Source organism: Mirounga angustirostris, unplaced genomic scaffold (assembly GCF_029215605.1).
Source record: "Mirounga angustirostris isolate CCGP_5_RB_7025 unplaced genomic scaffold, mMirAng1.0.hap1 SCAF_6, whole genome shotgun sequence".
Taxonomy (NCBI): Eukaryota; Metazoa; Chordata; class Mammalia; order Carnivora; family Phocidae; genus Mirounga; species Mirounga angustirostris.
Genome location: NW_026991714.1, coordinates 27,113,211 through 27,138,987, shown reverse-complemented (window position 1 = coordinate 27,138,987; position 25,777 = coordinate 27,113,211). Strand labels below are relative to the sequence as shown.

Here is a 25,777-nt window from a genome sequence, read left to right as displayed (position 1 = left end):
ATCCACTGGGATGGGGAATGTGGAAGGAGCGAGCGTACGTGGACATGGGAGTTTAGTTATAGACATGCTGAACTTGAGATGAGACCCCAACATCCTGTTTCTGTCAGCGTTTGTAGAAAAGAAAGAAGATTCCAGATTTCTTTTCTAGAGCACTTTCCTTTGCCTCCCTTAGGAATGTTCCAGGCAGAGTGAGAGGCAGAGTCTGTGTCTGGTGGTTGCCTGTGGCTGGGAGGAGAGGCACAGCCAGAATTGCCATGGGGTGGAGATTTGGGGTTCCCACCCAGGCCTGGCCTATGGGTCCTTAGCCAAGACCCCAGCCGAACCTGGAACCTTCAGTCCTTCTTGAGCTTTGGTGCACCACCAGGCACCTCAGCTCCAGCCTGGAGCCCAGAAGCCAGGAAGTCAGACAAGTCCAAGGGATGTGACATGTTGGTGATAGGGTTCTATCCATGCAACAGACGCCTGATTTGAGGGGGCTCCTCTCCTCTCACCTTCCATTGTCCCCCTCCACCTCCCTCTCCAGGTGGTCCTACCAGCTACTATACCGGCAGCACTGAAATCGTTTTCTAGTTGACCAGATAGATGACCTTGAAAAGTTGGATACCTAAGCAACCAATGGTACTGGAAGCATTCTGCAGTTCACGCTAATTAGCTAAACACTCTAAGAAGTTCCTATTTACACACTGACAACTGGGATGCCAATTCCCAGTAATTCTTATCTTTACGTTCTAGAGGATTCCCTGAAGTCCATTATTAGGTAACATTTGATTAACCCGGTTTGATTTATTGCAGGTACTTCCACTGGAGACCGAATTTAAGCTAATTTCCCTAAAGAACTACCACTCATTATTCATTAATTGGAGTCTTATCTGTAATTTAATTGTGAAGGCTAAGCATTTATTTTAGGAAAGGCTCAGTGCTTTGATGACAGTCGTTTATTCTGTGCAAATAATGGGTGAGGTTGGGCTTCCATTTGGCAAAGTTTGCTGTTCACACCTTTGAGATCCCAGCAGCTTGTCGCTCTGGTGGGAAGCTTAAGGACTTCAAGACCAAAGAAGAAATAGGTAGACAATGGCCACCCCTGACAATGATCAGGAACAGTTGACCCTGGTGGCCATTACTGAGGACTGTTCATTCTAACCAGGTTAGGAATATGAACCTCAGTTTCCAATTGACGTGATGAGTGAAGAAGAATAAACTTAGAAAATATGTCAGCCACTCCAGAGCCTATCAGCTGTGTAGTAGAGACGAGTACGCTTGTCCTTTACTGCCCCTAGCTCCCCAGTGAGAAGCAGGGCAACTGAAGGTGGTGGGATTGTATCCACCTAGGAGCTTGGGAGGTACCAGGGACAGAGGAAATGAACTTGAGGGGAGCAGACCCCCCCCTTTGAATGTGTAGTTTAGTGTTTTTAGTGGATAGTAAGGGAGTGAATGTAGACTTGAGAGCCAAGGTGTTGCACCCAGGCTTGTGGGGATCTCCTCATCTCCAAGGGCAGTGAGTCAGGGGGAGCTAAGAGTCATGCAAATGACGTAGGTATTCCTCTCCGGCCCTTCCAAGAAGGTGAGACTGTAAACACAGGGACACAGACTCAAGAAGAAAACCCCACAGATAGGGCAGATGAAGCCAGTCTGTGACTCCCAATAGGCCTAACCCTGACTGGTTGTTGGAGACAAATAGGCCCTGGGGCGGGGGGCTGCTCCCTTCTGCACCCTCACCTTGGCCTGTGAGCCTACTCTGGGGCTTCCTCCTTCTCTTCCTTAGGCAGAGTTTCTGGGAGTGGGGAGTTGACAGCCCTCTTCAGGAGCAAGTCTGGAGGGCAGATATGGGAGAGATGGTCCCGCTAAGCCCAGAGCAAGTGCAGAATGGGTCCCAGAGCCTGGAAGTTTAAACTGGGCGAAGTCCCAAACAGGGGCCCGGAAGAATTGGGTGGGGGCTAGAATGTATCACGCTCCGAATCCCCAGACTTCTGTAATGATTCTGAAACTTATAATTGGCAAGAAATCAGACAAATTCAGCCTAAAGCAGTTGGAGTTAATAAAATTTTTAGTAGATGTTCATGGTCCATTCAAATTCTAGCTCCTGCTATCTCCCCAGCTAGTCCTTATGTAATTTATGTCCAGAATCTTCTCAATTTTCCACCCACCTTCTCCCTTCAGCCAGTAGTTGGAAGATACAGCATCCCATGAAGAGAACCCCAGCTTCTCTTCCTTTGATTGTTCTTTGTGAGGCCCTCCCTCTGCCCCCAGCAGAACTGCCTTCATCCTCTGAACTGTGGGCAGGGGGCCAGGATCCCCTTCAGCCTGGAGAGATGGAAGGGTGTGGCGAGGGGGACATGCTGGTTGGCCTGCAGGGAATGGACAGTGTCTGACGTCAATCACGCTGATTTATTCACCTCCCACTTTCCTGCAAGGCCCCTGGTAATGTCACACCAGAGGAGAGGCAGGGATTAGGGAGGGGAAACCCACAAATTCCCACTCTATAACCCCGCCTGCTGGTGGTGGGATGAGTGCTGGCCAGAGAGCATGTTCATTAGTTGGAAGGGACTGGACCTCTTGGGATTTAAGACGGAGCACATAGACTGTTGCAGTGTCCATGAGTAAGGAAGCGTGCCACAGAATGCTGGCCAGGCTTTCCTCTGGATCTCGGGGTGTTTGTGGATCTGGTCTTCACCCAGCCGGTGGACCACACCCAGCTTCCTTCATGGTGGTAAAAAGAGCAGGGCTCCCAGCACATGGTGACCACCAGCAAGATAGCTGCTCAGCTGTCTTTGGGAGCTGCTTTTGGAACCCTACCAGGTCCAGTCCTTAGGAGGCACCTGAGGGGGTTGTTTGCACCACCGAGGGGGGGGGCAGGAGCGGTGGCCACCCCCTCCCTCCACATCATCACAGACGCTCTTCTAGCACCCAGTCTTTATTCATTTTTTAAAAAAGAAATCCAAATAAGTTAGCAAAAAAAAAAAAAATTACAAAACAATGTCAAAACCACACAATGCTTAGTTAAGAAAAGAAATCACCCCGAGAGCCCCTGCCCCCCTCCCTGCCTGTCCCTGGCAACTTGTGCACAGGAGACCTTGGTCAGATGGCAGCTTTACAAACAACACAAAACATAAAACCACTGGAAGGTTCCCAGGATTCACTGCAAAAGCTTGGCCCCCCAGGGACTTGGGAACAGAGGATTGTTCCTCTCCCTTTCTTCTCCCTCGATTCAGAGCAGGCCCAGCCCAGCCACTGGCATCGGGAAGAGACAAGAACAGGACATGTACACAGCCCGTCCTGCTTAGGACACGGTCTTCAGCTCTCAGGCTGTTTCTCTTGAGGGGGTGGAATTGGCTGCATTATGAACAAAGGGAAGCTCCTGAGTTTGCCCCCTTGACGGGGCCCACGCGAGGGGCACTCTGGTCCCCTGCTTTATCTCCCTGGAAACAGGATGCTCCTTGCTGTAAGGAGTCAGCTAAATGAGAGCATCCATTCCCTCTCTGGGTGGCGAGTTACCCTTATATGGAGGAGGAAGGGGCTAGTCTGGCATTTGGCAGCCCCAGGGCTGGCTTTCCGGCATCAGGACAGCCTGGCTTAGGAAGCCCATGCTGCCGAGGTGGTGGCGTCTGTGGCCAGCGTGGGGGTCCCACGGACACCCGGCCTGGCAGACGGTCTCAGTTAGGTATGGTTTCATCGGGAAAGGCCACAGAGACATCTTCCACGGTGATGCTGTCCACAATGGAGGTGAGAGAGTGCAGGTTGTGAGCATCCGTAGGGTCAGCCGTGAGCAGGTGATCTGTAAGGAGAAGGGGGGAGGATGTTACCTGGGTGGCGAAGGGGTTTTCAAGACCCAGGACAGGGAGTGAGCTCTTTGGGGCTGACACAGGTTTTCCCGGACAGATAGGTGAACACAACTCAAGAATCCTACTCCCCAGCCCATGCCTTTCCCAGTGCCATGCGTGTGTACAATGAACGCGCGTGCCTCCTCTCTGAACTCCCCTAGTTGGGTTAGAATTTGAAAGCAACTACTCCGAGGTGGAGCCAGGACGGCATATCCTGGAGACTGGAACTGCCCTTTGCTGGCCCAGTCACGCTGCACTGACTCAGCAATTCCCAGGGACCCCTGGGGCAGAGACATTCTCCTCTCCAGGGAGAAGGTCAGGCCCCAGGCACGGGCTGGGGAGCTGTAGGAGGCCTAGACTGCTCCTTAGCTGGTCAAGGTCTCGAGGAGGCACAGGGCCTTGTGGCCCACCATTTGGGGCCCCGGGCTCAGCAGTTCCCCGGAGAGACCAAAGGAAGAGGGCTGGAGCAGAAGTAAGGTAAAAGGAGGCAACTGGGCCCAGAGACAGGCTGATGGGGTTGAGCCAAAGTTCTGAGGGTGAGGGTCTCACTTACCCCCTGTGTTGGGGCCAAACTCCAGTGTGCTGCCCCACTCTGGACTGCAGGAGGCGCTGTGGGAGCTGCATTCACTGGGCACCTGCAAGACAGGGTGAAGGCCCAAGGTCAGAGCACAGGCCATTTTTGGTGGTGTCTCTCTGTCCAGTTCCAATGAGCAAAAGCCCCCATTGTGGGGTTGGAGGGTGGCACATAAGCTGCAGCCCTCCAGCCCAGGGCACCCCCAGCCTCAGGATCTTCACAATCAGCAACTTTCATGCCCCCGCCTGGCCACCGGAGCCCCTGCTTCCAGGCCTTTCCTGTCCTCCATCCTGGGTGGTGAGTCTGTCCTGGCAGGACACCCAGGATCAAGGGGTCCCTGGTTTTCCTGACCCTAGGATAAGGGTGGAGGATAAGGGTGAAGGAAGCAGGTGCAGGCTGGCTGGGGCTCTGGGAGAGACACTGGGTAGGTGTTCTCTCTGCTCAGCCACCTACACAGGATGGTGTGGGGCGGGGGGTACAAAGCGGCACTTGGCCACTTTCAGGCCCCATCCCCAGGCGCTGGGATTAATTCTCACTCCCACCCAGGCTGACTCTGGACTTGCTCTTGGATCCCTCCTTCGATCCTCTGCCACCCCCCTCCACATTTGCTTCTCCCCACTGCCTTTAGCTTGGCCTGAAAGGACAAAGGGACACCGGAGGTCAACCGGACAGCCCAGCTCTGACAAAGGAGGGGGTCCTGTGGCCCCTGTAAGATCCCACCTGCCACCTACTCCAACTCTCTGACTGAGCCCCATGCTCGGGTCCCCAGGCCGTCTAGGTGCCTCCTGTGCCCCTCCCCCTGGGGCACCTGGGTGGGACAGCCACTTACCCCTGGCTGGGGCCCGCCCCCGCCTCGGTAGCGGAGGTCCCGCTCTTCCTGGTTGAGGGAGCTGAGCAGGGCCTGCAGGCGCTCGATGTACTGGATGGCGCTGCGCAGGATCTCCACCTTGGGCAGCCGCTGGTTGGGGTTGAGCAGGGTGCTCCTCTTCAGGGCCTCGAAGGCCTCATTCACCTTCTTGAGCCTGCGCTTCTCCCTCAGTGTGGCCGCACGCCGCCGGTCCACTGACACTGACTTCCTCTTACACACCTTGCACGCCCACGGCAGGCACTGGCCCAGGCAGTGCTCGGGGGTCCCCAGCCCCTTGTCCTCGAGGGGCCCTCGGGCCTCGGGGCTCAGGCTGAGCTCAGTCCGCTCGTAGCCTGGCGGCTCGAAGGCCTGGAGGTGGACGGGCAGGTAGTTCTCCCCGTCATAGAAGTGGGGTTCCTGGTAGAAGTAGGGGGATGTCTCATAGAGCTCCATGGGGTCGGAAAAGCCTTGTTCCTGCCACTGGCCCCCAAGCTCCTGCAGCCCCTCACGCCAACTGCTGGGTGCCATTTAAACCCTCCCTGCTGGCATGGAACCAGAGATAAATATAGCCAATGCCGCAGAAACCTGAGCCCCCCCTAAGCTGTTGCTGCACATCAAGACGTTTACAGTGGATTAGATGTGATTCCCTTCCCTCTCCCCCCAGCCCCCACCCCCCCCACACCCCCCAGCCTGCCTGCCCCAGCCTGGGCTGGCTCCTGTGCACGGGGAGGGAGGCCGTCGGTGTAATTTGATTAGTTTTCATTTCTCAGCAGCCCCCGTGGGGCAGGGGAGGTGGGGGAGGACACACATTCTCCTCTCATCTGCTCCTTTCAATTACTCCTAGCCAGGCGGCCTGCCTGCTTTCCCCTTGCTAGTCCCAAAGAAGTGTGTGGGGGGGGGGGGAGCTGAGGGGAGGGAACAAGGAAGGGCAGGGTTCAGGCTGGAAGGGGACTGAAGAAGTCAATGTGTCCATCCCCCTGCCTCCTGACAGCACTTAACCAGCATCCATCCATCAGAAGCATGAGACCACTTCAAATTCGGGGCGTGTTTGGGGGCTCAATGTCCAGGGTGAGAAGGAACCTGGACTTCTGGGTTTCCAAAGCAGCCTGGACATCTTAGGTCTCATAGGTCTCCTGTAACGGGGGAAATTGAGGCAAGAAGAATTTTTTGGTCCTTTTGGCAGGGGTCAGAAGTTTTCCCTTTGACAAAGCTGGTCAGGGGCAGAGCAAGAATGAGGACTTACAGGCTACCCCTCGCCACCTTCCCCGCAGGAGCAAGGTCAGGATCTATTAAATCCTCTGTCTCCTCCCTCTCTCCCTCTGGATCATTTATCCGTCCTTCTGTGTTGCCTCTTCAACTCTGTTTACTGTCCCATCTGGGCACCCAGCTTCTCCTGGCTGCTTACTGTGGGTGGGGTGGGAGGGAGAGAAAGCAGAGCCCTCCAGACTCACTTTGAATCTCGCCTCTCCTTGATCACCTGGTGTGGTGGTTCTGCATCTTCTCGTCTAAGCCATCAGTTTTACACGTAGCATGTAGGTCTCAAATGTCGGTGGGAGGAAGGACAACTACATCTTCAGGCTTCTCAGTCCGTGGTCACCTCTCAGCAGAGGGTTTGGGGTCTGAGAGGACCAATGCTCCCAAGACTGTGGCCTGGCCTGAGAGACCAGCAGTGAACAAGCTCAGCCGTAGGGCTGAAGAGTTACAGGGATGCCCCAGGCAGGGTCTCTGCCCTCAAGGACCTGACCATTAGTAGACCCCAGTGGTCACCTAGTTCCCGCCAACCCATGATGCCTGAATCCCCTTCACGGGTGGCCACTGTCCAGCTGTTGCTGACCTCACAGGGCAGCTCGTTTCACTGATGTGCAGCCCTGGCCACAGGGAGGCCTTCTGGATTTTGGACTGTGATGTGCTCCCCCCAAATCCTTTGGGCCCGTTTTTTCTCTAGGGTCCTGTGGATTAAGTCTGATCCCTCCTCCACTTGACATTTGAGATTGATGTTGTAAGTTCCAACCGGTGGCAATAAGAGGAGGAGGAATGGTGCTGGGGACTCAGAGAGGACTTCTCAGGGGTGGTGAGACCCATATGGAGCTTGAAGGAGCCGGCTTTCTTGCCGCTCATGATTTATGGTGAGGAGCCAGGAAAGGGCTGGTGTCTGTTTGGGGTCGGGACCAGAGATGAGGAGGGGTCGCAGCTGGGCAATAAAAAAAACCCAAGCATGTTGAGGGAAGCAGTGAGGTCTTCATTGGGTTCTTGGCCTTCCCAGTGTGGCAGCAGGGGGGCTCTGGATTCTCAACCCTGCTTTGACCCTGCTTTGACCAGCTGGGCTGAAGAAGAAGTGCTATTTCTAACACACATCCCGCCAAGCAAAGAGAAAAGAAAAACCTTGCCTCGGTTTACACCCTAGTCCTATGAGCCCTGAGGAAAGAAGTGATGTGGAAGTTACTATGGAAACCGAAAAATTGCATCGTTTGGTCCTTTTGGGATACAATCTGTCTTGCCCCTAAACAGGTGTTCACATCCTCTAAAAATGGAAGCAGGAAAGCTGGGCTTGTTCTGATTTCCAGGATCTTACTATCTAGTTGGCGAGCATGGACGCCGAAATGTGAATGTTAAACTGTAATGTAAGAGAGAGCTATTTTAATTCAGCAGGAAACATGGGGGCCGTGATCGATTGCAAATGAGTGGGCTCATCAACCCAGCATTTCGGGAGTTTATAGAAAGTCAAAATCACCAAAGTCTGGTCTCCGTGGAAGGCTTGAGGAGGAGGAGAGTGCTGGGCTGGCTCCTGGAGAACAGGTGGGATTTAGATGAGAAGAGAGGAGGGGAAGGTGGCTCTGGGCAGAGGGTTTGCACAGCTCTCGGGCTTCCAGTAAGGAGGCGATTCGACAAGTCTGTAAAGATGGGAGGAGGCCCAGCTGGACATGGGCGGACTCGAAAGCTGAGGCCATAGAAAACCATAGCAGTGATCCAGGAGTGAGGTGCTGAAGGTTCGAGCAACCCACTCAGAGGCGGGAGGATGGATTCCGCCAGGAGAGCGAGCGTGTTTCAGCTGGCAGAGGGCGTGCGTGCGCGTGTGTGCGAGAGGACCATGGTCGTTGTAGTAATGAAAGAGCACCTGGCACATGGAAACATCCGATAAATATCGGTCCCTTTCCTTGCTTTGTCCTCTCCACTCCTGGCCTGTATCCCAGGCTATTGCCCTGGCTGTCACCGCCTCCAGGGGACCAGAAGAGCAGGAGTGGGGGAGGGAAAACCTGGCCCTACCCCAGGTGTGTATCTATTTATTCACTCACTCTTTCAATCAAGAAACATGTATTGCACACCTTGTGCTAGGTGTTGGGGTCACCGATGTGAATAAGAGGTGGTCTTTCTGCCTGCAGCATAGTCACCGTTGAGTAAGGAAGAGGAGTACACAAAGTTATCTAACGAAGGTAGGCAGTGTTAGCTGGTAAAAAGTGCCATGCTATAATCCAGAGAAAGAATTTACTAACTATGCCCCTTCCTTGGCTGAACCCATTTTCCTAGGGGCCCACTCTGCGTCAGTCCCCGGGGCTGGGGCCGGACCTGGGTGAGAGCAGGAAATAGGCTCAGTGCCTACTCTCTGGTGGAGGTGTGAGTTTGGCCTTGTGTGTGTGATGTTCGTCTCTAACCAAGGGTGAGGGCAGAGCTGGAAGGTTAGGGTGATCTTCTGTGTCTGGGTTTCAATGAAGCCCTGTCTGTAGATGTGTTTGTGAATGTCTGTCCATGTAAGTGGCCTGAGGACCATGCCAGGGCCTAGCTGTGGGGCACAGACCATCCTAGGACTGAGAAGATAGAGTGGCCCAGGCATCTCTGACCTCAGAACCCTGATGGGGGGATTGGTCCTCTACCCACCTTGTTCCTCTTTCATAGCTGCGCTGTGGAGCAGCCGCATCTAGGGGCTTGGCCTTCCTCCCCTGCACACTCGTCCACCCCATGCAGGCTGCCCTCTGATGGATGGGAACACATTGGTGCCAAGCACAGAACAGCCTTTGTGCTCGGCCACCAGTGGTGATCCATCAGCTCTAACCTGACAGCAGGGCGTCGGGCCTTAATCCCCACCCCTGCTGGCTTGGGCACACAGGGCCCCCTGCCCCAACTGTAGCCTCCTCCAGCCGTCCTGCTCCTTCCAGAGGAAGCCCTTATCCCTGGCTGGGGCTCCAGGGCCAAGCTGTTTGTGCCCCCACCCTGTCTGTCTCAACTCAATTCTGTCTATTTGCATGCTGTGCTGATCTCATTTGCATGGTAGTAGTTGGGTTTCAAAATGCCCAGAAATCCCCTTCACCTGCCTCTCGGGTCCTTCCTTCCCCCTCTGCTACACACCCAGCCCTATTCTCTGACTTCCAGTCCCTGCTGACCTCACAGGTGGGCTGACCTGGGCTGCCATGTTGCTTGGCCAACATCAAAGCGAGTTTCCCATTCTGGAGTCTCAAGTGCCTGGCAATAGAGAAGCAAAAAGGAGAAGAGTCTGGAAAGGGTGGGGGCTTCTGGCTTCTCCAAACAGGCCCCACTTTTTGTTTTCTTAGTCTGGGTCTCTGGGTGTTATGGATGAGAATTAGGTGGGGGTTGGGTGGCAGGAATGTGTGTACATTTCTAGGACCTAGATGCATGAATGTGGCATACAAATCAGCTTGATTATTTGGGGAGCAGTAACCTCACAGCAGGGTGAGAACCCATCACAGAATCATAGAATGTCAGAGCTAGGAGGTAGCCTAAGGATTAGCTAGTCCACCTTCTTTCTTCTACACACTGGGAAACTGAGGCCCAGAGGCGGGATGTGACTTGCCCAAGGGTACACAGAGCACCAGTATCAAAAGTGTGAAGGGTTTTGGCTCTTGGACTGCCTGATTTTAGGCCTTGGGGCTGAATCCAGCTGTCTCCTTTCCCTCCCTGAGGCTGACAGTGAGGAACATGCTTCACGTGAGTACGTGCCTTCCAGGTGGGAGACAGTGAGGGAACTGGAGGTGCTCTAGGCTTCGAAGGGAGAGTCCAGGAGACTTGAAGACAGGAAAAGGGGGTGAGAGACACTGGACTGGGGAGACCGAGGGAAGCCTGGGGGTTTGAGACAGGAGGAGAGGTCTAGAGGCAGATGGGAGCCCCAACTGAGAGGTGAGGAGCAGGGGGGCCCCAGGCCTCCGGAGGCCACACATTGTTTCCATTGAGGACTGAGCATCAGATAACCACTGGGAAATCCGTCCCTGCCTGGAATCTGGAGCTGAGAGCCAGGCTCATTCATCAAGAATCTCTGGCCTTGGGGTGGGGGAAGGTATGGGCCTGGAGGCGGAAGGGAATGGGTCCCCAGGGAGTGGGGGTCATGGGGGTGGTGATTGTTGGACACAAAGCACAGAACTAGGTTTAAAAATAACCAGACCAGGTTTCAGCAGAGTGTGTGACCGTGTGAACCTGAGGGCCTTTGGAAAAATGAGTGAGGATTTCTTATGAGTATTCCATGTTCCTATGTGAGCTGGGCCTTCAGCTCTGGATTAAGACAAAGACTGTGAGGAAGTTAAGGGCAAGTGGAAGAAGAAACCCTGCGTAAGGGTCAGGGCACAATGCTGTCATTTCTCCTCTCTGGTTCCCAGTTTCCCCATTTGTAAATCAAGATGCTGATCTGAATGATCTGAATGATCCAAATAATCCTTTGAGAGGTAACATTCTTTTTCTGACTCAGCATGTGGGTCTGGAGGAAGTGCTCATAGGGTCAGAGTAGGACTGTTTGGAGAGTTGTTTGAACTGGGCCTGGCCCTAGAGAATGGACTTGTAGGATCAGAGAGGGTAGGTTTCCTTGGATTTTTTGTCCTTTTCCCATCTCCACTTCTGCTCCCATACTCAGTCTCACTGAAAAGCAACCAGATGGTTCTCCGGACTCATTTCAGTCTCCCTAGAACTGGCTGGCATATATTTGTCATACTTGCCCTCAGACTTAGCCCCCCACCTATCCCCCTTCCTTTCTAGTAACCAACCCCCCCCTTCTGCCTTCTCTGTGGATTCAGAAGCCTTCTGCCCTCCCTGTGGGTTCAGAAGCTGCCCCACCCCCTTCCACTCCATGGACAGCTTCTATTTCTGCCTCTTTGACAAGTTGTGACATATTTGGGAGCAGCTGCTGCCTGGGTGGAGATGCCTTTGCTTTTCTCCTGGCTCTGTCTTCTCCTCCCCAATACCTCTCCCAACAGCCACCCCTTCCCAGAATGTGCTGGCAGACCCTCCCTGCATTCCCCTCTGTGGAACTCAGACATCCAGCTTTTTCTCCGTTTCTACAGGAGTGGCCCAGGCTCTAGACTGATACAAAGGGAGCCTTCTGCGATAGAAAGTCAGGTGGCTGGGTGTGGGGGATAAGATCTCTTCTGCCAAGCCCCAATCTGTGTGGTTTGAAGCAAGTCTCTTCCTTGCTCTGGGCTTCATTTTTCTATCGTTAAGATGTGGGTGATGAATAATGTCTTCCCTGGCAACAGCAGGTAGTTTTGCCACCTGTTAACTGTAGGAACTTGGGAACTCTCCCTGTGCAATTAATCCCATTACTCTTGTCTTCTGTAAAGATTTTATTTCAATGTGACCCACAGAGAAAAATCAGTCAATTGAAATGGATTCAGAAATGATAGGGAAGATAGAGGGGCACCTGGGTGGCTCAGTCAGTGGAGTGTCTGACTCTTGATTTTGGCTCAGGTCGTGATCTCAGAGTCGTGGGCTGGAGCCCTCGCGTTGGGCTCCTCGCTCAGCAGGGAGCCTGCTTGAAGATTCTCTCCCTCTGCCCCTCCCCCTGTGTGCATATGTGTGCTCTCTCTCTCTCTCAAATAAGTAAATCGATCTTTTTTCTTTTTTTAAAGAAATGATAGGGAGGATAGAATTAGCAGGTAGGGCCATTAAAAGAGCTAATATAGGGCACCTGGGTGGCTCAGTTGGTTAAGCGACTGCCTTTGGCTCAGGTCATGATCCTGGAGTCCCTGGATCGAGTCCCGCATCGGGCTCCCTGCTCAGCAGGGAGTCTGCTTCTCCTTCTGACCCTCCCCCCTCTCATGTGCTCTCTCTCATTCTCTCTCTCTCAAATAAATAAATAAAATCTTTAAAAAAAAAGAGCTAGTATAAATATGCTCAGTATGTTTAAGGATTTAAAGAAAAACATGAACATAATGAAGAGAGAATTAGAAGATACAAAAAGGAATTACAGTTTCACTGGATAGGATTATAGATTAGTCTGCTTTTGTTGACTAACAAAATACCATAGACAGAATGGAAAGCAGAAATTTATTTCTCACAGTTCTAGAGGCTGGAAGTTTGAGATCAGGGTGCCAACATGGTTGGGTTCTGGTGAGAGCTCTCTTCCTGGTTTACAAAAGGCTGCCTTCTTGCTGTGTAGTCACATGGCCTTTCTTCAGTGCACGTGTGTATATATAGAGAGAGATCAAGCTCTCTGGTATTTCTTCTTGGAAGAGTTGCTAATCCCATCAGACAAGGCTCTCACCTTGATGACCTAATTACCTCTACAAAGCCCTGTCTCCAAATACCATCACACTGGGGGCAAGGGCTTCAACATATGAATATTGGGGAGACCACAGACATTCAGTACATTATATATTAATAGCAGATTAGATGTTGCAGAAAAAAGTTCACTGAATCTGAATACAAAGCAATAGAAATATCCAAAATGAAACACAGAGAAAAATAATATATAAAAAAAGTTTCACTGACCCATGGGACAATATCAAGGAGACTAACATACAGGTAATTGAAGTACCAGAAAGGGGCAGAAAAATGTTGGAAGAAATAATGGCTCTAAATTTTCCAAATTTGATGAAAACTATAAACTCATAAATCTAAATCATTTATCCCCAAAAGGATAAACACAAAGAAAACCGCACCATGGCACATCATAATCAAATTTCCAAAAACTGGTGGTAAAGAGAAAATTTTTTTTTAAAGATTTTTATTTATTTATTTGAGAGAGAGAATGAGACAGAGAGAGAGAGCATGAGATGGGGGAGGATCAGAGGGAGAAGCAGACTCCCTGCCGAGCAGGGAGCCCGATGTGGGACTTGATCCCGGGACTCCAGGATCATGACCTGAGCCAAAGGCAATCGCTCAACCAACTGAGCCACCCAGGCGCCCGGTAAAGAGAAAATTTTAAAAGCAGTCAGGAAGGGCACCTGGGTGGCTCAGATGGTTAGGCATCTGCCTTCAGCTCAGGTCATGATCCCGGGGTCCTGGGATCGAGTCCCGCATCAGGCTCCCTGCTCCTTGGGGAGCCTGCTTCTCCCTCTGCCTCTGCCTCTCTCTCTCTCTCTGTGTCTCTCATGAATAAATAAAATCTTTAAAAAAAAAAATTAAAAAGCAGTCAGGAAAAAGAGGCCCACTATATATAGGAGAATCAATATTGATTTATCATCAGATACTATGAAGGTCAGAAGACAATAGAACAGCATCTTTAAAGTGCTAAATGAAAAGCCTTCCATATCCAATACAAATATCTTTCAAGAATGAAAGTGAAGTAAAGACTTTTTCAGACAGAGAATAGCTGGCAGAATTTATCACCAGGAGGTAGTTACTATAATAAATGTTAAAGGGAGTTCTTTAGGCAGAAGGAAAATGATACAAGATGGAAACTTGAATCTGCAGAAAGGAGTGAAGAGCATCAGAAGTGCTAAGCATGTGGGTCATATGAAAAGAATTAAACTCCACCCCCAAGAAATTTAAAAATTTCTTTAAAAAATAGTTGCCTATTTAAGGCAAAAATAGTAACCTTGTGCTGTAGGGTATATAATATAAGAATAGAATGCATGAGATCAATAGCACAGAGAATGGGAGGTGGGAAATAGAATTATACTGTTATAAGGTTTCTACATTATATGTGAAGAAGTATAGTATTATTTGAGGGTAGAGTGTGAGAAGTTAAAGATGCATATTGTTAACACTAGAGGAACTTCTAAAAAATAAAATGTAGACCTACAGCTAATAAGCCAATACTAGAGTTAAATGGGAATATTAAAAAAAATATTCTGTTAATCTAGAAGAAGACAGGAAAAGAGACAAAGAGGAACAGAGAGCAGATGGGACAAATTGAAAACAATTTGCAAGATGGTAGATTTACCCCCAACTATATCTATAACTGCATTAAATGTAAATAGTACAACTGGATAAAAAGCAATATCCAACTACAGGCTGTCTACAAGAAATTAACTTAACATGTAAAGACAGATAGGTTGAGAGTAAAACGATGGAAAAATACATACCATGCAAACACTAATCAAGAAGTGTTGGGGTGCCTGGTTGTCTTAGTCGGTGGATCGTGTGACTCTTGATCTCGGGGTTGTGAGTTTGAGCCCCATGTTAAGGTATAAAGATTACTTAAAATAAAAAATCTTAAAAAAAAGAAAAAGAAGTGTGGAGTGGTGTATTTATATCCGGAAAAACTAGATTTCAGAACAAGAAATATTACCAGGGATAAAGAGAGACAGTACATGATAAAGGGGTCAATTCATCAATAAGACATATTAATTTTTGAATGTCTGTGCACCTAATAATAGACCTTCAAAATAGATGAAGCAAAAAATGATAAAACTGCAAAGGAAAACTAGATAAATCCAAAATTTTAGTTAGAAATTTCATTTTTGAAAAATTTTTATTTTTTAAGTACGCCCCCTGCCCAGCGTGGAGCCCAACATGGGGCTCAAACTTATAGCCCTGAGATCAAGACCTGAGCCGAAATCAAGAGTTGGATGGTTAACTGACTGAACCACTCAAGCACCCTCGTTAGAGATTTCAAAGATCCCTTTTCAGTAATTCACAGAACGAGTAGGTAAAATTAATATGGAAATAGAAGACTTCACTCATTCCATTGATTTGCTAACTGCTGTTAGTAACAAGTGGCACATGGAACACTGACCAAGGTAGATCATATGCTGGGCCACTGAAAGTCTCAGTAGATTTAAAAATACCATAGTAAAGAGCATGTGCTCTGACCGCACTTGAATTAAATTGGAAGCCAGTAACAGAAATTTCTAGAAAATCCCCCCAGATATTTGGAAATTAAACTTTTAAATAACCCATGGGTCATTACTTACTGATCCCTTTCTGTCATGCCCTGTGCTAAGTGCTAGGTAATCCTCACAATAATCCCCACAAAATAATTACTATTATCACCATTTTGCAGATGAGGATCTGGAGCCCAGAGAGGGTGGGCAGCTGGTAAATTATAAAGCCAGGACCAGAAACTCAGATCCTTCTCATGCCAAAGCCCAGCTCACAATCAGTTATGTTGTTCAATAGTCAACTCATTAGAGCATTTGAGATGGACACCCCAAATAGCGCTGTGCTGGGAGAGCCCTCTTGGGCCTGGGGTGGGGGTGCGTGGCTGCGCTGTTGACAGGTTGCTTGCCTCCTCTCAGCTCCCCATCCCCGGTCTCACCCCCAGGCTTGGTGCTCAAGAACCTTCCGTGTGGAAAGTTTCACATTGCATGTTCCCTTGTGCTCTTGCTCACCCAAATTCGGCTCCCCTGCCCCCAGCCAGCTCTCTCCATGGCAACCTCACCGGCCTTTTGCAGGTGCTCCACCCAAACTCTTTCCAAGTGCTCCTGGTCTTCCTCTTCCAGGGGTCCTATTCTACTGCCCCCCTCCTGGTGCCCCCATCCTGGTGCCCCCATCCTGATCTCAGTGGGCCTGCTCTCTGCTTCAGGCCTTTCTAGAACTTTATCCCCGGGCACTCAGTTCCAAGCAAGACCTGAGACACTATGCTCCTCGGACAGCCTTCTCAGACCAGACCCACTGTCGCCAGTCGCCTGGAATCCATGGTGATCAGAGTATCCCCAGACTGTCCAGCACTGCTCAGTGGCTTGCTTTTTCTTGGTCTTTTACTTAGGAGACCTTGAGCCAGACTGCCTGGCTTGTAATCCTGGCATTGTCACTTTTGAGCTTTGCGACCTTATACAAGTGACTTGACCTCTCTGTGCCTCTACTTTTGAATTCTTTTAATAAGGATAAAAATAGGACCTGTCTCATGGAATTGTTGTGTAGATTAAATGGGTTCATATTTATAAAGTGCTTGGCACTTAGTGTCTACTCAGTTAATTTAGGTCTGTTGTTATTACTGAGCCTGCCTTCGGTCCTTGTCTCCTCCATCAGACTGGGAGCTCCCTGAGAGCAGCAGTGGTGTTTTTTTCTATCACTCTATCATCCTGGGAGCCCTCTGGGGAGAGGGGCCGCATCTTCCCTAATGAGCCAGGGGCTCCCCGAGGGCACAAAATGTGTCTCTACCATTAGACAGGGACTGTGTCTGTGTCCTCAGGCTCTGAATGTCCCTCTTTGCTTGCCTCTCTGTTCTCAGGACGGGGACGTGAATGTGGCAGGCCCAGGGGAGCCCCCAGGAGGTGAGGATGTTGCAGGGAGGGTCCCTGTTGAGGGAGCCATGTAGACAGATTCCTACCAAGGGCAGGGTGGCCCCCAGAGAGAGCTGGGCGGTCTTGGAATGACGTCACAAGGCAGCCTCCAAGGGTTACTTCTGTCCTCAGGAAGGGACCAGCCAGGAATTGTCCCAAAACCTTCTGTCCATGTCCACCACTGAGGTCATCAGCCCTCGGCACAACCTTATTCCTTTCTCTCCATCGGAAGACGGGAGATGCGGCTGGCACGGGGTAAAGAACAGCCCGAGATGCCATTGTATCCTGCTCTGCCGCTTGCTAGTTGTGTGACCTTTTATTCATTTACTATCTTGGAGACTTATTTTCACAGACAAAATGCTAATTAGAAAACCTGTTTCTCCGGGCATATCATATACTCAATAAATGTTTGTTGAATGAATGGATGAGTATTTGTTTCCTTTCTTTTGGGGGCAAGGGTTAGGGAGTGGTGCAACCAGCCATGCTTCTGGTAAGTTGAATTCTAGCATCTGCGGGCTGAACAGGTCATTGAGATGACATTTAGTTCATTCCCAGCCTTTAATCCATCCCAGGCACACACTTATATAAGCTCCCAAAATGGAACCCTTGGTAATGCATTCCCATGCTTTGGCCATGAGAAAATCCCTTCTAACATCACTTCACCCCCTCCCTACCCCACCCTTAAGGGCACATCATAGGCGTGTCTTGTCATGGACTCTTTTCTGTAGCTGGGATGAGGAATGTGGTGTACCTCCCTGAGTTGAGAGTCAGGACATCTGTATTCTACTCCTAGCTCTGCAGCTAACGCCCATGTGGCCTTGAGAAATGGAAGCTAGTATTTGCTGAGTCTCTACGGTGCGCTGGACACAGTGCTAAGTGGTCTATGTACGTTACCTCCCTCATTTCTCACAAGTATGTGGAGTGAAGACAGAGTCCCTGTTTTACTAAGAGGAAACCTGAGGCTCAGAGAAGTTAAGGAACCTGCATCAAATCACACAGCTTATAAATGAGGAGTTCCTCTCTCTGACTCCATAGTTTCTTTCCATGGTGCTAGGCTGACTTCTCTAGGGGCCTCCGTGTCCTGATCTGTAAAACAAGGGGATTGGATTCAGTGTTCCGGAAGGTCCCTCCCAGCTTTGGCATTTTGTCACCCCCTGCTCAAGACCTCTGGAAGGTTCTTAGGAAATTGGTACTTAGCTTCCTGGCTTGGGTTCCCTGCCCTTCCCCGACCTTCTCTTTTGTTTGTCTGTCCCTGGGCCCTCCTCACAATCCTCTTCAGTAAGTTGGTGTGAGACAAGAAACCAAATGTTTCCCTGTAGTTGGGGCAGATCCATCTGCTGCATTCCCCGAATAGCGGGCTGCGGGAACACTGCGTTCTACCCTCCGGCCCTAGTGCCTGGAGTGTTTTCCCTGAGCAATACTGCCTGTTTGCATTCCCCTCTCTGTGGGGGCTTGGGCCAGCCCAAGGCAGGACCCATTTGCTTTTCTGCGACTGAAAGCAGATGGCCTCCTGGTGGTAGGGGTGGGGTTGGGTGGACTTGCTTCCCAGGCCCAGGGATTTTTCCTCTGTAGGCTGTTTTCATTCCTAAAGTGCCAAGCCTTGCACCCTCAGACCACTGATGGAGTTCACTAACTCGCATGCTCCATGCCCTCACTCCATCTTGGCTCCCCTGCAGTGGACATAGAGCCCTGACTTCCGATTTTTAGCCATGGCTTCTCTCAGCCTATGGTTTGCTTTTCTGCATTTATAGATAGGCAAGTTGAGGCCTTGGGAGGTGGGTCAGGAGCTCGGACTGGGACAGGAACTCATGCATTCACCCTTCCCCAACTGGGCTGGACTCCCCACCCCTGTCTTTCAATAGGGCTGCTTTCCCAACACTGTGTCTGGCTTCCCAAGTCTCCAGTTGCCTATTTCTCATCTTTCTTGGCTGTAACCAGATTTTTGAAAGAGACTGTTTCCTTTGTTGGCTAGTGAGCTCTCACACTTCCTGGTCCAGGGATGAGGAGCAATGTTTTCTTAGAATCCCAAACCCAGAGGCAGCTGCCTTCTCCATCTCATGTCGCCTGGTAGGCATTGGCTGGTCAGGGGAAGCACCCTGGGTCCAGAGCAGGATTGACTCAGGGGGACAATGTGACTGTCATTCCTAGGTCATCATCAACAACTACCTCACCATTTAGGACTTTCCTGTTTACCAGGGACTGTGATAAATGCTTTATACACACAAACTATTTGGTCCCTACAATAATTCTATGAAGTAAGTATTATTACGTCAATTTTCAGACTGGGAGTCATGGTTAAGAAATTTGTTAACGGGGGCGCCTGGGTGGCTCAGTCATTAAGCCTCTGCTTTTGGCTCAGGTCATGATCCCAGGGTCCTGGGATCGAGCCCCGCACTGGGCTCCCTCCTCTGCGGGAAGCCTGCTTCTCCCTCTCCCACTCCTCCTGCTTGTGTTCCCTCTCTTGCTGTGTCTCTCTCTGTCAAATAAATAAATAAAATCTTAAAAAAAAAAAAGAAATTGTTAACAGTACTAATAGAAGGTGGAGGCAAGAATAGAACCCAACCTGGCAGACTCCAAAGTTGGTGGACGGTCTCCTCCATGAATGTCTACTATCTCAGGCTCCAGCCTTAGGCCACCTTGGTGAGCAACTCTGCTTTACAGTGGGTAAACAGTAGGTATTCAGCAAGTGCACATGTAGATGTTCACTACATACTTACTGATTAGCTGAGCTAAACAGCTAAACAGTGGAGTCCACGTCATCAAAGCAAGTCCCTTCTTTGGCACAGAATGAGAGTCCGGGTCATTTTTCCTTCTCTGGGCTGACCTGAATGTCATTCTCTGTGAACTGGGGTGAATTCCTGGCTCTTTGGGTGCTGGTGGTACCCACTGGGAAAAGTGAAAATGTCATGCAGAGGGGCATAGAACTGTAGACAGGTTGAGGCAGGAGGCTGGACACCTTGACCTTCTGAAGGCCTTTTGCAGAAACGGTGAACTTCATCGAGCTGCCTGGGGATTTGCTTATTCTGAGACAGACAGCCTCGCTCCTAGAGTCATGAATTTAGGAACATTCCGTCTACCTATTAGCGGGCACGCCTGGCACCAGTGCCTGTAGCCCTGGGAGTGGGTGTTGGCATGGTCAGTGATGCTCATTGTGCCTTATTCCCTGCCATGTGGAGCTGATGGAGACAAGCCTCCTGACTTGTCTTCCTTTTGCTTTGCTCTTGCTGGCTGTCCTTGCCAGAGCTGGTTCTTGGCCATGCAGGTGGGTAGCCAAAAACTTGACTTCTGACCTCTGACAACTCCAAGCCTCCCCCTCCCCCACACTTGCTAACTCCAGTGAAACCAGAGCTGCATAGATGATCAGAGCTGGGAAGAATCTTAGACCAACTGTTTCGTTTTAAAGAGGAAAAACTGAGAGGTAGAGAGGAGGAAGTGACTTGCCTAAGGTGACAGATGGTAGAGTGGGGTAAGTCATATTGGACTTTAGCAGCCTGCCTGCCTTGTCTTTGAGAGCCAGGAAATAGTCATTTAATATACATGTAATGTCTTCTATGTATAATCACATTGCCTCCCGCTGAGTGATCACCTGGGCGTACACACACGTTGTCCAGAGCCTCCCTTCGGTACTGCCAGCTCACTGTCCCCGTCTACCCTATCAAAGTTCCTGGGCCAGATTTCTGCCCCTTGGGATCTTGCCCCTTCAGGTGGCTACGGGCTGATGTGACAGTGGAAGATATCTAGATATCTAGACCCTTGACCTCTCCTCCTTCCCACACAAGCCAGGGCACCAGGCAGAGAGCTTCGTCGCTTAGAGTAATGAGGCCTTAGGTTGGTTACTTACCCTCACCAACCCTCAGCTTTCTCATTCGGAAAATGGGCATAATAATACACTTAGCTTGGCGTCTGGTGCCCAGTCGGCTAATAAAGTGTTAGTTCCCATGTATTATTATTAGTGGGACCATTATTCCTGAAAGCAGTTCTCTGGGGGATTTCTCACCTAGCTGAGAGATGGGGCTGGGGTTCCATGATGGGTCCCCCTCCCCCCCCACCGCCAAACACACACACACACACACACACACAAGACTAGCATTCTAGGAGTCCTTAGGGAGGTTTCAGTCCCTACCCTGGCCCCATCCATTGTCAAACAAGCCCGTGGCATTTCACGGATCTCAGCTCTGCCTGTTGCGAGTTATAAATAACCCCTGGCCATCTGTTCTATGAAACCCCAATACTGAGCCCAAAAGCAGAAGCTTCCTAGATCCCTGTCTCCATCCTTACCCATCTTCTTCTGTTTCTGGCAGGATTTTTATTTTCTCTGCTTTAGAATTTAAAGCTCTTCCCAAGCCTGTGTGTGAATTCTCCATCATTGCAGATGTCGAGGAACTCTCTGGGGAATGGTTCTTTTGGAAGGAAATGCCCATTTAAAGAATCGCCCATGGCCGGGCAGGGTCAGCGGCTACACGGCAGCTGGAAGGTGCACAGAAAACCTGCCGGGCCTATGAGGCAGATGCCCCCCTACAGCAGAGGGGCTCAGAAGCAGTGGCTCTTGGAGTCCCCAGAGTTAAGCAAACCCTCAACCTTGTGGGGGTGATGAGGTGAGAATCCCTGGGCCCTCCCTTTGTTCTCATTCCTGCCCCCTAAAAACACATAGGAGTCCTGTGTGCCCCGGCCCCTCTCAACCTGCAGTAATTAGCTAGGTATAATAAATATTAGCTAAATATAACAACTGGCTAATCTGGGTGGCTATATGCTATGGACTGACTGTTTTTGTCCCACCCCCACCCCTCCAAATTCAGATGTTGGAGCCCTAACACCTAGTGTGATGGTATTTGGAGATGGAGTCTTTGGGAGGCAGTTAGGGTCGGAAGAGGTCATGGGGGTGGGGCCCTCATAATGGGATTAGTGCCCTTTTAAGTAGAGACAGCAGAGACCTTGCCCTCTCTCCATATGTACTCACTGAGGAAAGGCCGTGGGAGCAGAGCCAGAAGGAGGCTGTCTGTCAGCCAGGAAGGAGGACCTCACCAGAACCTGACCATGCTGGCACCCTGACCTTGGACTCCCAGCCTCCAGAACACTGAGAAAATCAATTTCTGTTGTTTGAGCCACTCTGTGGTATTTTATCATGGCAGCCTGAGCTGACTGACACACTCTATAAACATATTGGTCAGGACACTTGCTTTTCTCAGGAACAGCATTTCAACAGGGCCTTCCTGGAGACAGCATCAGTGACTGTGGTCTGCTTCTTAGCTGAGACCTGGGATAGCGGCGGCCATGTTTCTTCCACCACAAGCCAACTGATCAGAAATCCATATGGATGTGAGATACAGAAAGTGTTAAATGTATCACATTTTACTAAATAGAAAGTAATATTTATAAGTTACAATGTATAACAATAAAAATTCAACAAACACTCACAGTCCGGCTGTTTGAAGGAACAGGCCATGGCAGCATTGCCTTTGAATGCCTCCCTAATCTTACCCATTCCCTCCTTGAGCTGAGGTAAGCCTCATCATTAATTCTGTGCTTATAATTTCCTTGCTTTTCTAGGGCGCCTGGGTGGCTCAGTCGGTGAAGCATCTGCCTTCGGCTCAGGTCATGATCCCAGGGTCCTGGGATCGAGCCCCACGTCGGGCTCCCTGCTCAGCACAGGAAGCCCGCTTCTCCCTCTCCCACTCCCCCCTGCTTGTGTTCCCTCTCTCGCTGTCTCTCTGTCAAGTAAATAAACAAAATCTTAAAAAAAAATTTCCTTGCTTTTCTTTACAGTTTTATCACATTTCTATTCCAAAATGAGACATGGCTTGATTTCATACGTTTTTGAATATTTTATCATTGGAATCAAAGTACACATCTTCTCTTGAGACTGGCTTTTTTCATCGGTGTTGTGTTATGTTGCTATTCACTTTTTCTTTCATTATAGTGCAGGATTCCATTGCGTGAATATACCACAACTTATTTCTCAATTCTATTGCTGATGGAAAGGATGGATTTTTTTTCCCCCCAGTTTGGGAGTTCTGGGAGCTACACTGCAACAGATGTTCTTCTCCACAGAAGAGCTGCTCTAGGGTGTATACAAAGCGGTGGAATTGAATTGTTGCCTCACAGAGTAAATACGTCTTAACTTTGTTAGATAATGTAAAACCTGTTTTCTAAGGTGACTGCCCCAATTTACACTTCCACTAATAGTGATATCGTCAAACTTAAAAATTTTGTTTGTTTATTGGGAGGGATTAAAATGGTATCTCTTGGAGTGCCTGTGTGGCTCAGTCTCTTAACCGTCTGCCTTCCGCTCAGGTCATGATCCTAGGGTCCCGGGATTGGCGCCGCTCAGCAGAGTCTGCTTATCCCTCTCCCTCTGCCCCTCCATCCACCCCCCACCCCGTTTGTGCTCTCTCTCTCTCTCAAATAAATAAATAAAATCTTTAAAAATAAAACAAAGTGGCATATTTTTTCAGATATTTATCAGCCATTCATATTTCTTCATTTGTGAAATTCCTGTTTAAGTACTTTGCCCATTTTTCTATTAGATTGTTTATCATTTTCTTAGTGATTGTAGGAGTTCCTCATATTCTTTCTTTCTTTCTTTTTTTTTTAAAGTGGGCCCCGTGCCCATCACAGAGCCCAGCGTGGGGCTTGAACTCACAACCCTGAGATCAAGACATGAGCTGAATTCAAGAGTCAGACACTGAACTGACTGAGCCACACAGGCGCCCCTCATATTCTTGATAGTAGTCATTTGTCAGAGAGAAGTATGACAGATATCCTCTCTCACTCTGGTTTCCTTTTCACTCTTAAGATGTCTTTTTGCTTCTTTTCCTTTAGAGTTAAGGATTTTTGTTCCTGTTTAGGAAATCTTTGCCTATTACAAGGTCATGAAGATACTTTTTTCTGTTTTCTTCCAGAAGTGGGTTTTTTTTTTTGACCTTTCACATTTAGGTCTCTATGTCTGAACTGAGTTTCGTTTGTAGTGTGAGGCTGCTGGTGTCCCCACAGAGCCGGCTACTGGGGACCCTGACAGCATTGTCATGTGGCTGATATTGATAGCCCGCACCCTTCTTCTTCAGACATGTCAGGTAAGCCAATGTCCCTAGTGATCTTTCTTTGTGGGTCTTTTCTATTCTTGCTTCATGGTGTTGCTATAGGTTCTTAAATGGACTACTGAGACCTCCCAGGGCTATTTTTGTTTGTGGATAGCTGTCTGTTGTTTTTTGTGGGGGAACAAAGCCTGCTGTCCCCTACTCGGCCACCTTGCTGATGTCACTCCAAAGTTGTGTTCGCAGTTTATAAATTCTAAATCTGCAGTTATTTGTCTTTAGAATTTTAAAGATGTTACTCCATTGTCTCCTGGCTTTCATTGTTTCTGTTGAAGAGTTTGCTAACTCTATTAGCTCCTTTGCAACAATGTGTCTTTTTACTGTGCCTGCTTTTAAGATTTTCTCTTTGTTTTTGTTTTCTCCAGTTATAGTGGAGTTTTACAGTTTTACTATGATGTATTTCTGGTGGTTTTTTTTTTGCATGGGAGGAGTATGGATATTATTGAGTCTATGGCTCCATTTTTGTTGTTGTTGTTTTGGGTTTTTTCTTCATTTCTCTTTTTCCTGTGTGTGTGTATTTCATTCAGGTATAGTTAACATACAGTGTTATATTAGTTTCAGGTGCACAATATAGTGATTCAACAATTCTATGTATTACACTGTACTCATCATGGTAAGTGTACTCTTAATCCCCTTCATCTATTTCACCCATCCCCCTATCCACCTCCTCTACCATTTTGGAAAGTTCTAGGATTTGGAATACTTACATTTGTTTTTTGTTTTTTGTTTTTAAGATTTAAAAAAAAATTTATTTGGCAGGAGGAGAAGAGAGAAAGAGAGAGAGAGAGAGAACGTGAGCAGGGGGGAGGAGCAGAGGGAGAGGGAGAAGCAGACTCCCCACTGAGCAGGGAGCCCGATGTGGGGCTCAATCTCAGGATCTCGAGATCATGGCCTGAGCCGAAGGCAGATGCTTAACCGACTGAGCCACCCAGGTGCCCTGGAATGCTTATATTTGAAGTATCTCTTCAAATACTGCATCTGTTTTATCTTTCTTTTCTCTTCTTCTGGCACACCAATTACACATATATTGGGATTTTAACCATATACTATGTGTCTTACACATTTTCCACCTTTTTGGGAGAGTGAATTTTAATTTTAATCTGATTTTTTTCTATTGATTCATCTTCCAGTTTACCAATCCTTTATTTTGCTTTGTCAAATTTGCTGTTAGACCCATCAAATAAATTATTTGTGGTTAGTTATGTTATTCTGTTTTTCAGTCCTAGGATCTCTTCAAGAGAAGAGAATCTTTCAAGATTCTGTTCCTCTGCTGAAATATACTATCTTTTAATGTGTTTTCTTGAATACGTTAATCATAGTTATTTTAAAGTCTGTATCTGGTAAATAACAAATCTGAATCACATATGGGTCTGGGTTTTCCTCTTGGGGATAGGGTCTTTTTTTTTTTTTTTTTTCCTCTTGGCTTTCAATCTCTTGTGTTGCCAATTTTTGATTGATTGCTAGATGTTGTTTCTGATAAATTGTAGAAGCTCTAGATGATGTTAACTTCCTCCAGATAAGGATTTAATTTTCTTCTGGCAGGCAGATAGATTATGATCAAATTAACTTGATTCAATTAAGACTGGTCTGTTTCCATGTTACCCTTACTTCTAGGATCTAGTTCTTCCAGTGGCTAAATTGAAAGCCGGGGCCCTTGAACTCTAATTTGTGTCTCCTGAACCATAGCATTGCCAAAATTTCTACTTGGTTTCTTGAAGCATTGCCTTACATATGCACAATTTAGGCAAATTACTTGGAAAATTGTCTTTAGAATGTTGGGATCAGCTGAGGACCTTGGCCCTTCATCCAAGATGGCTGCCATGCCTTCAAACAGTTTTATCTAGCTTTTAAAGTTCTCAGTGTGAGGGATGATCTGATACCAGTTATGTTTTTATAAGTAGAAGCAAAAGTCCCTCCTCCATCAGATTGAAAACTCAATAAGCGCAGGGACAATGTCTATCTTGTTCTTCACTGTATCCTAGTTTCTAGAGCAGTGACTAGAATATAGCGGGTGCTTAATAGATGGGGCAGCCCAGTCTTGGCTTCTACATGGGTCACATTAG

General features: G+C 48.8%; 2 protein-coding genes across 8 annotated transcripts in view; one reads left to right on the top strand and one right to left on the bottom strand.

The window, feature by feature from the left end:
• PPFIA4 (PTPRF interacting protein alpha 4) overlaps window positions 1–25,777 on the top strand; it is a 92,532-nt gene that overhangs the window by 52,452 nt on the left and 14,303 nt on the right. The window contains exons 30-31 of one of the 7 annotated variants that reach the window (XR_010412224.1): window positions 20,996–21,218; window positions 22,171–22,342. The exons of 4 other annotated variants lie outside the window; for them this stretch is intronic. The gene's annotated coding sequence lies outside the window, so the exon portion shown is untranslated. Of the gene's footprint in view, window positions 1–20,924; window positions 21,219–22,170; window positions 22,343–25,777 lie in introns of those variants that run through there. 2 more of the 7 variants (XR_010412226.1, XR_010412225.1) reach the window with 2 other exon arrangements.
• Window positions 3,651–5,829, bottom strand: MYOG (myogenin). The gene is made up of 3 exons (XM_045877003.3): window positions 5,222–5,829; window positions 4,372–4,453; window positions 3,651–3,772 (listed from the first exon to the last, which is right to left on the bottom strand). Exons 1-3 carry the CDS (start codon window positions 5,765–5,767, stop codon window positions 3,651–3,653), a joined length of 750 nt encoding a protein of 249 aa, XP_045732959.1. The 5' UTR covers window positions 5,768–5,829.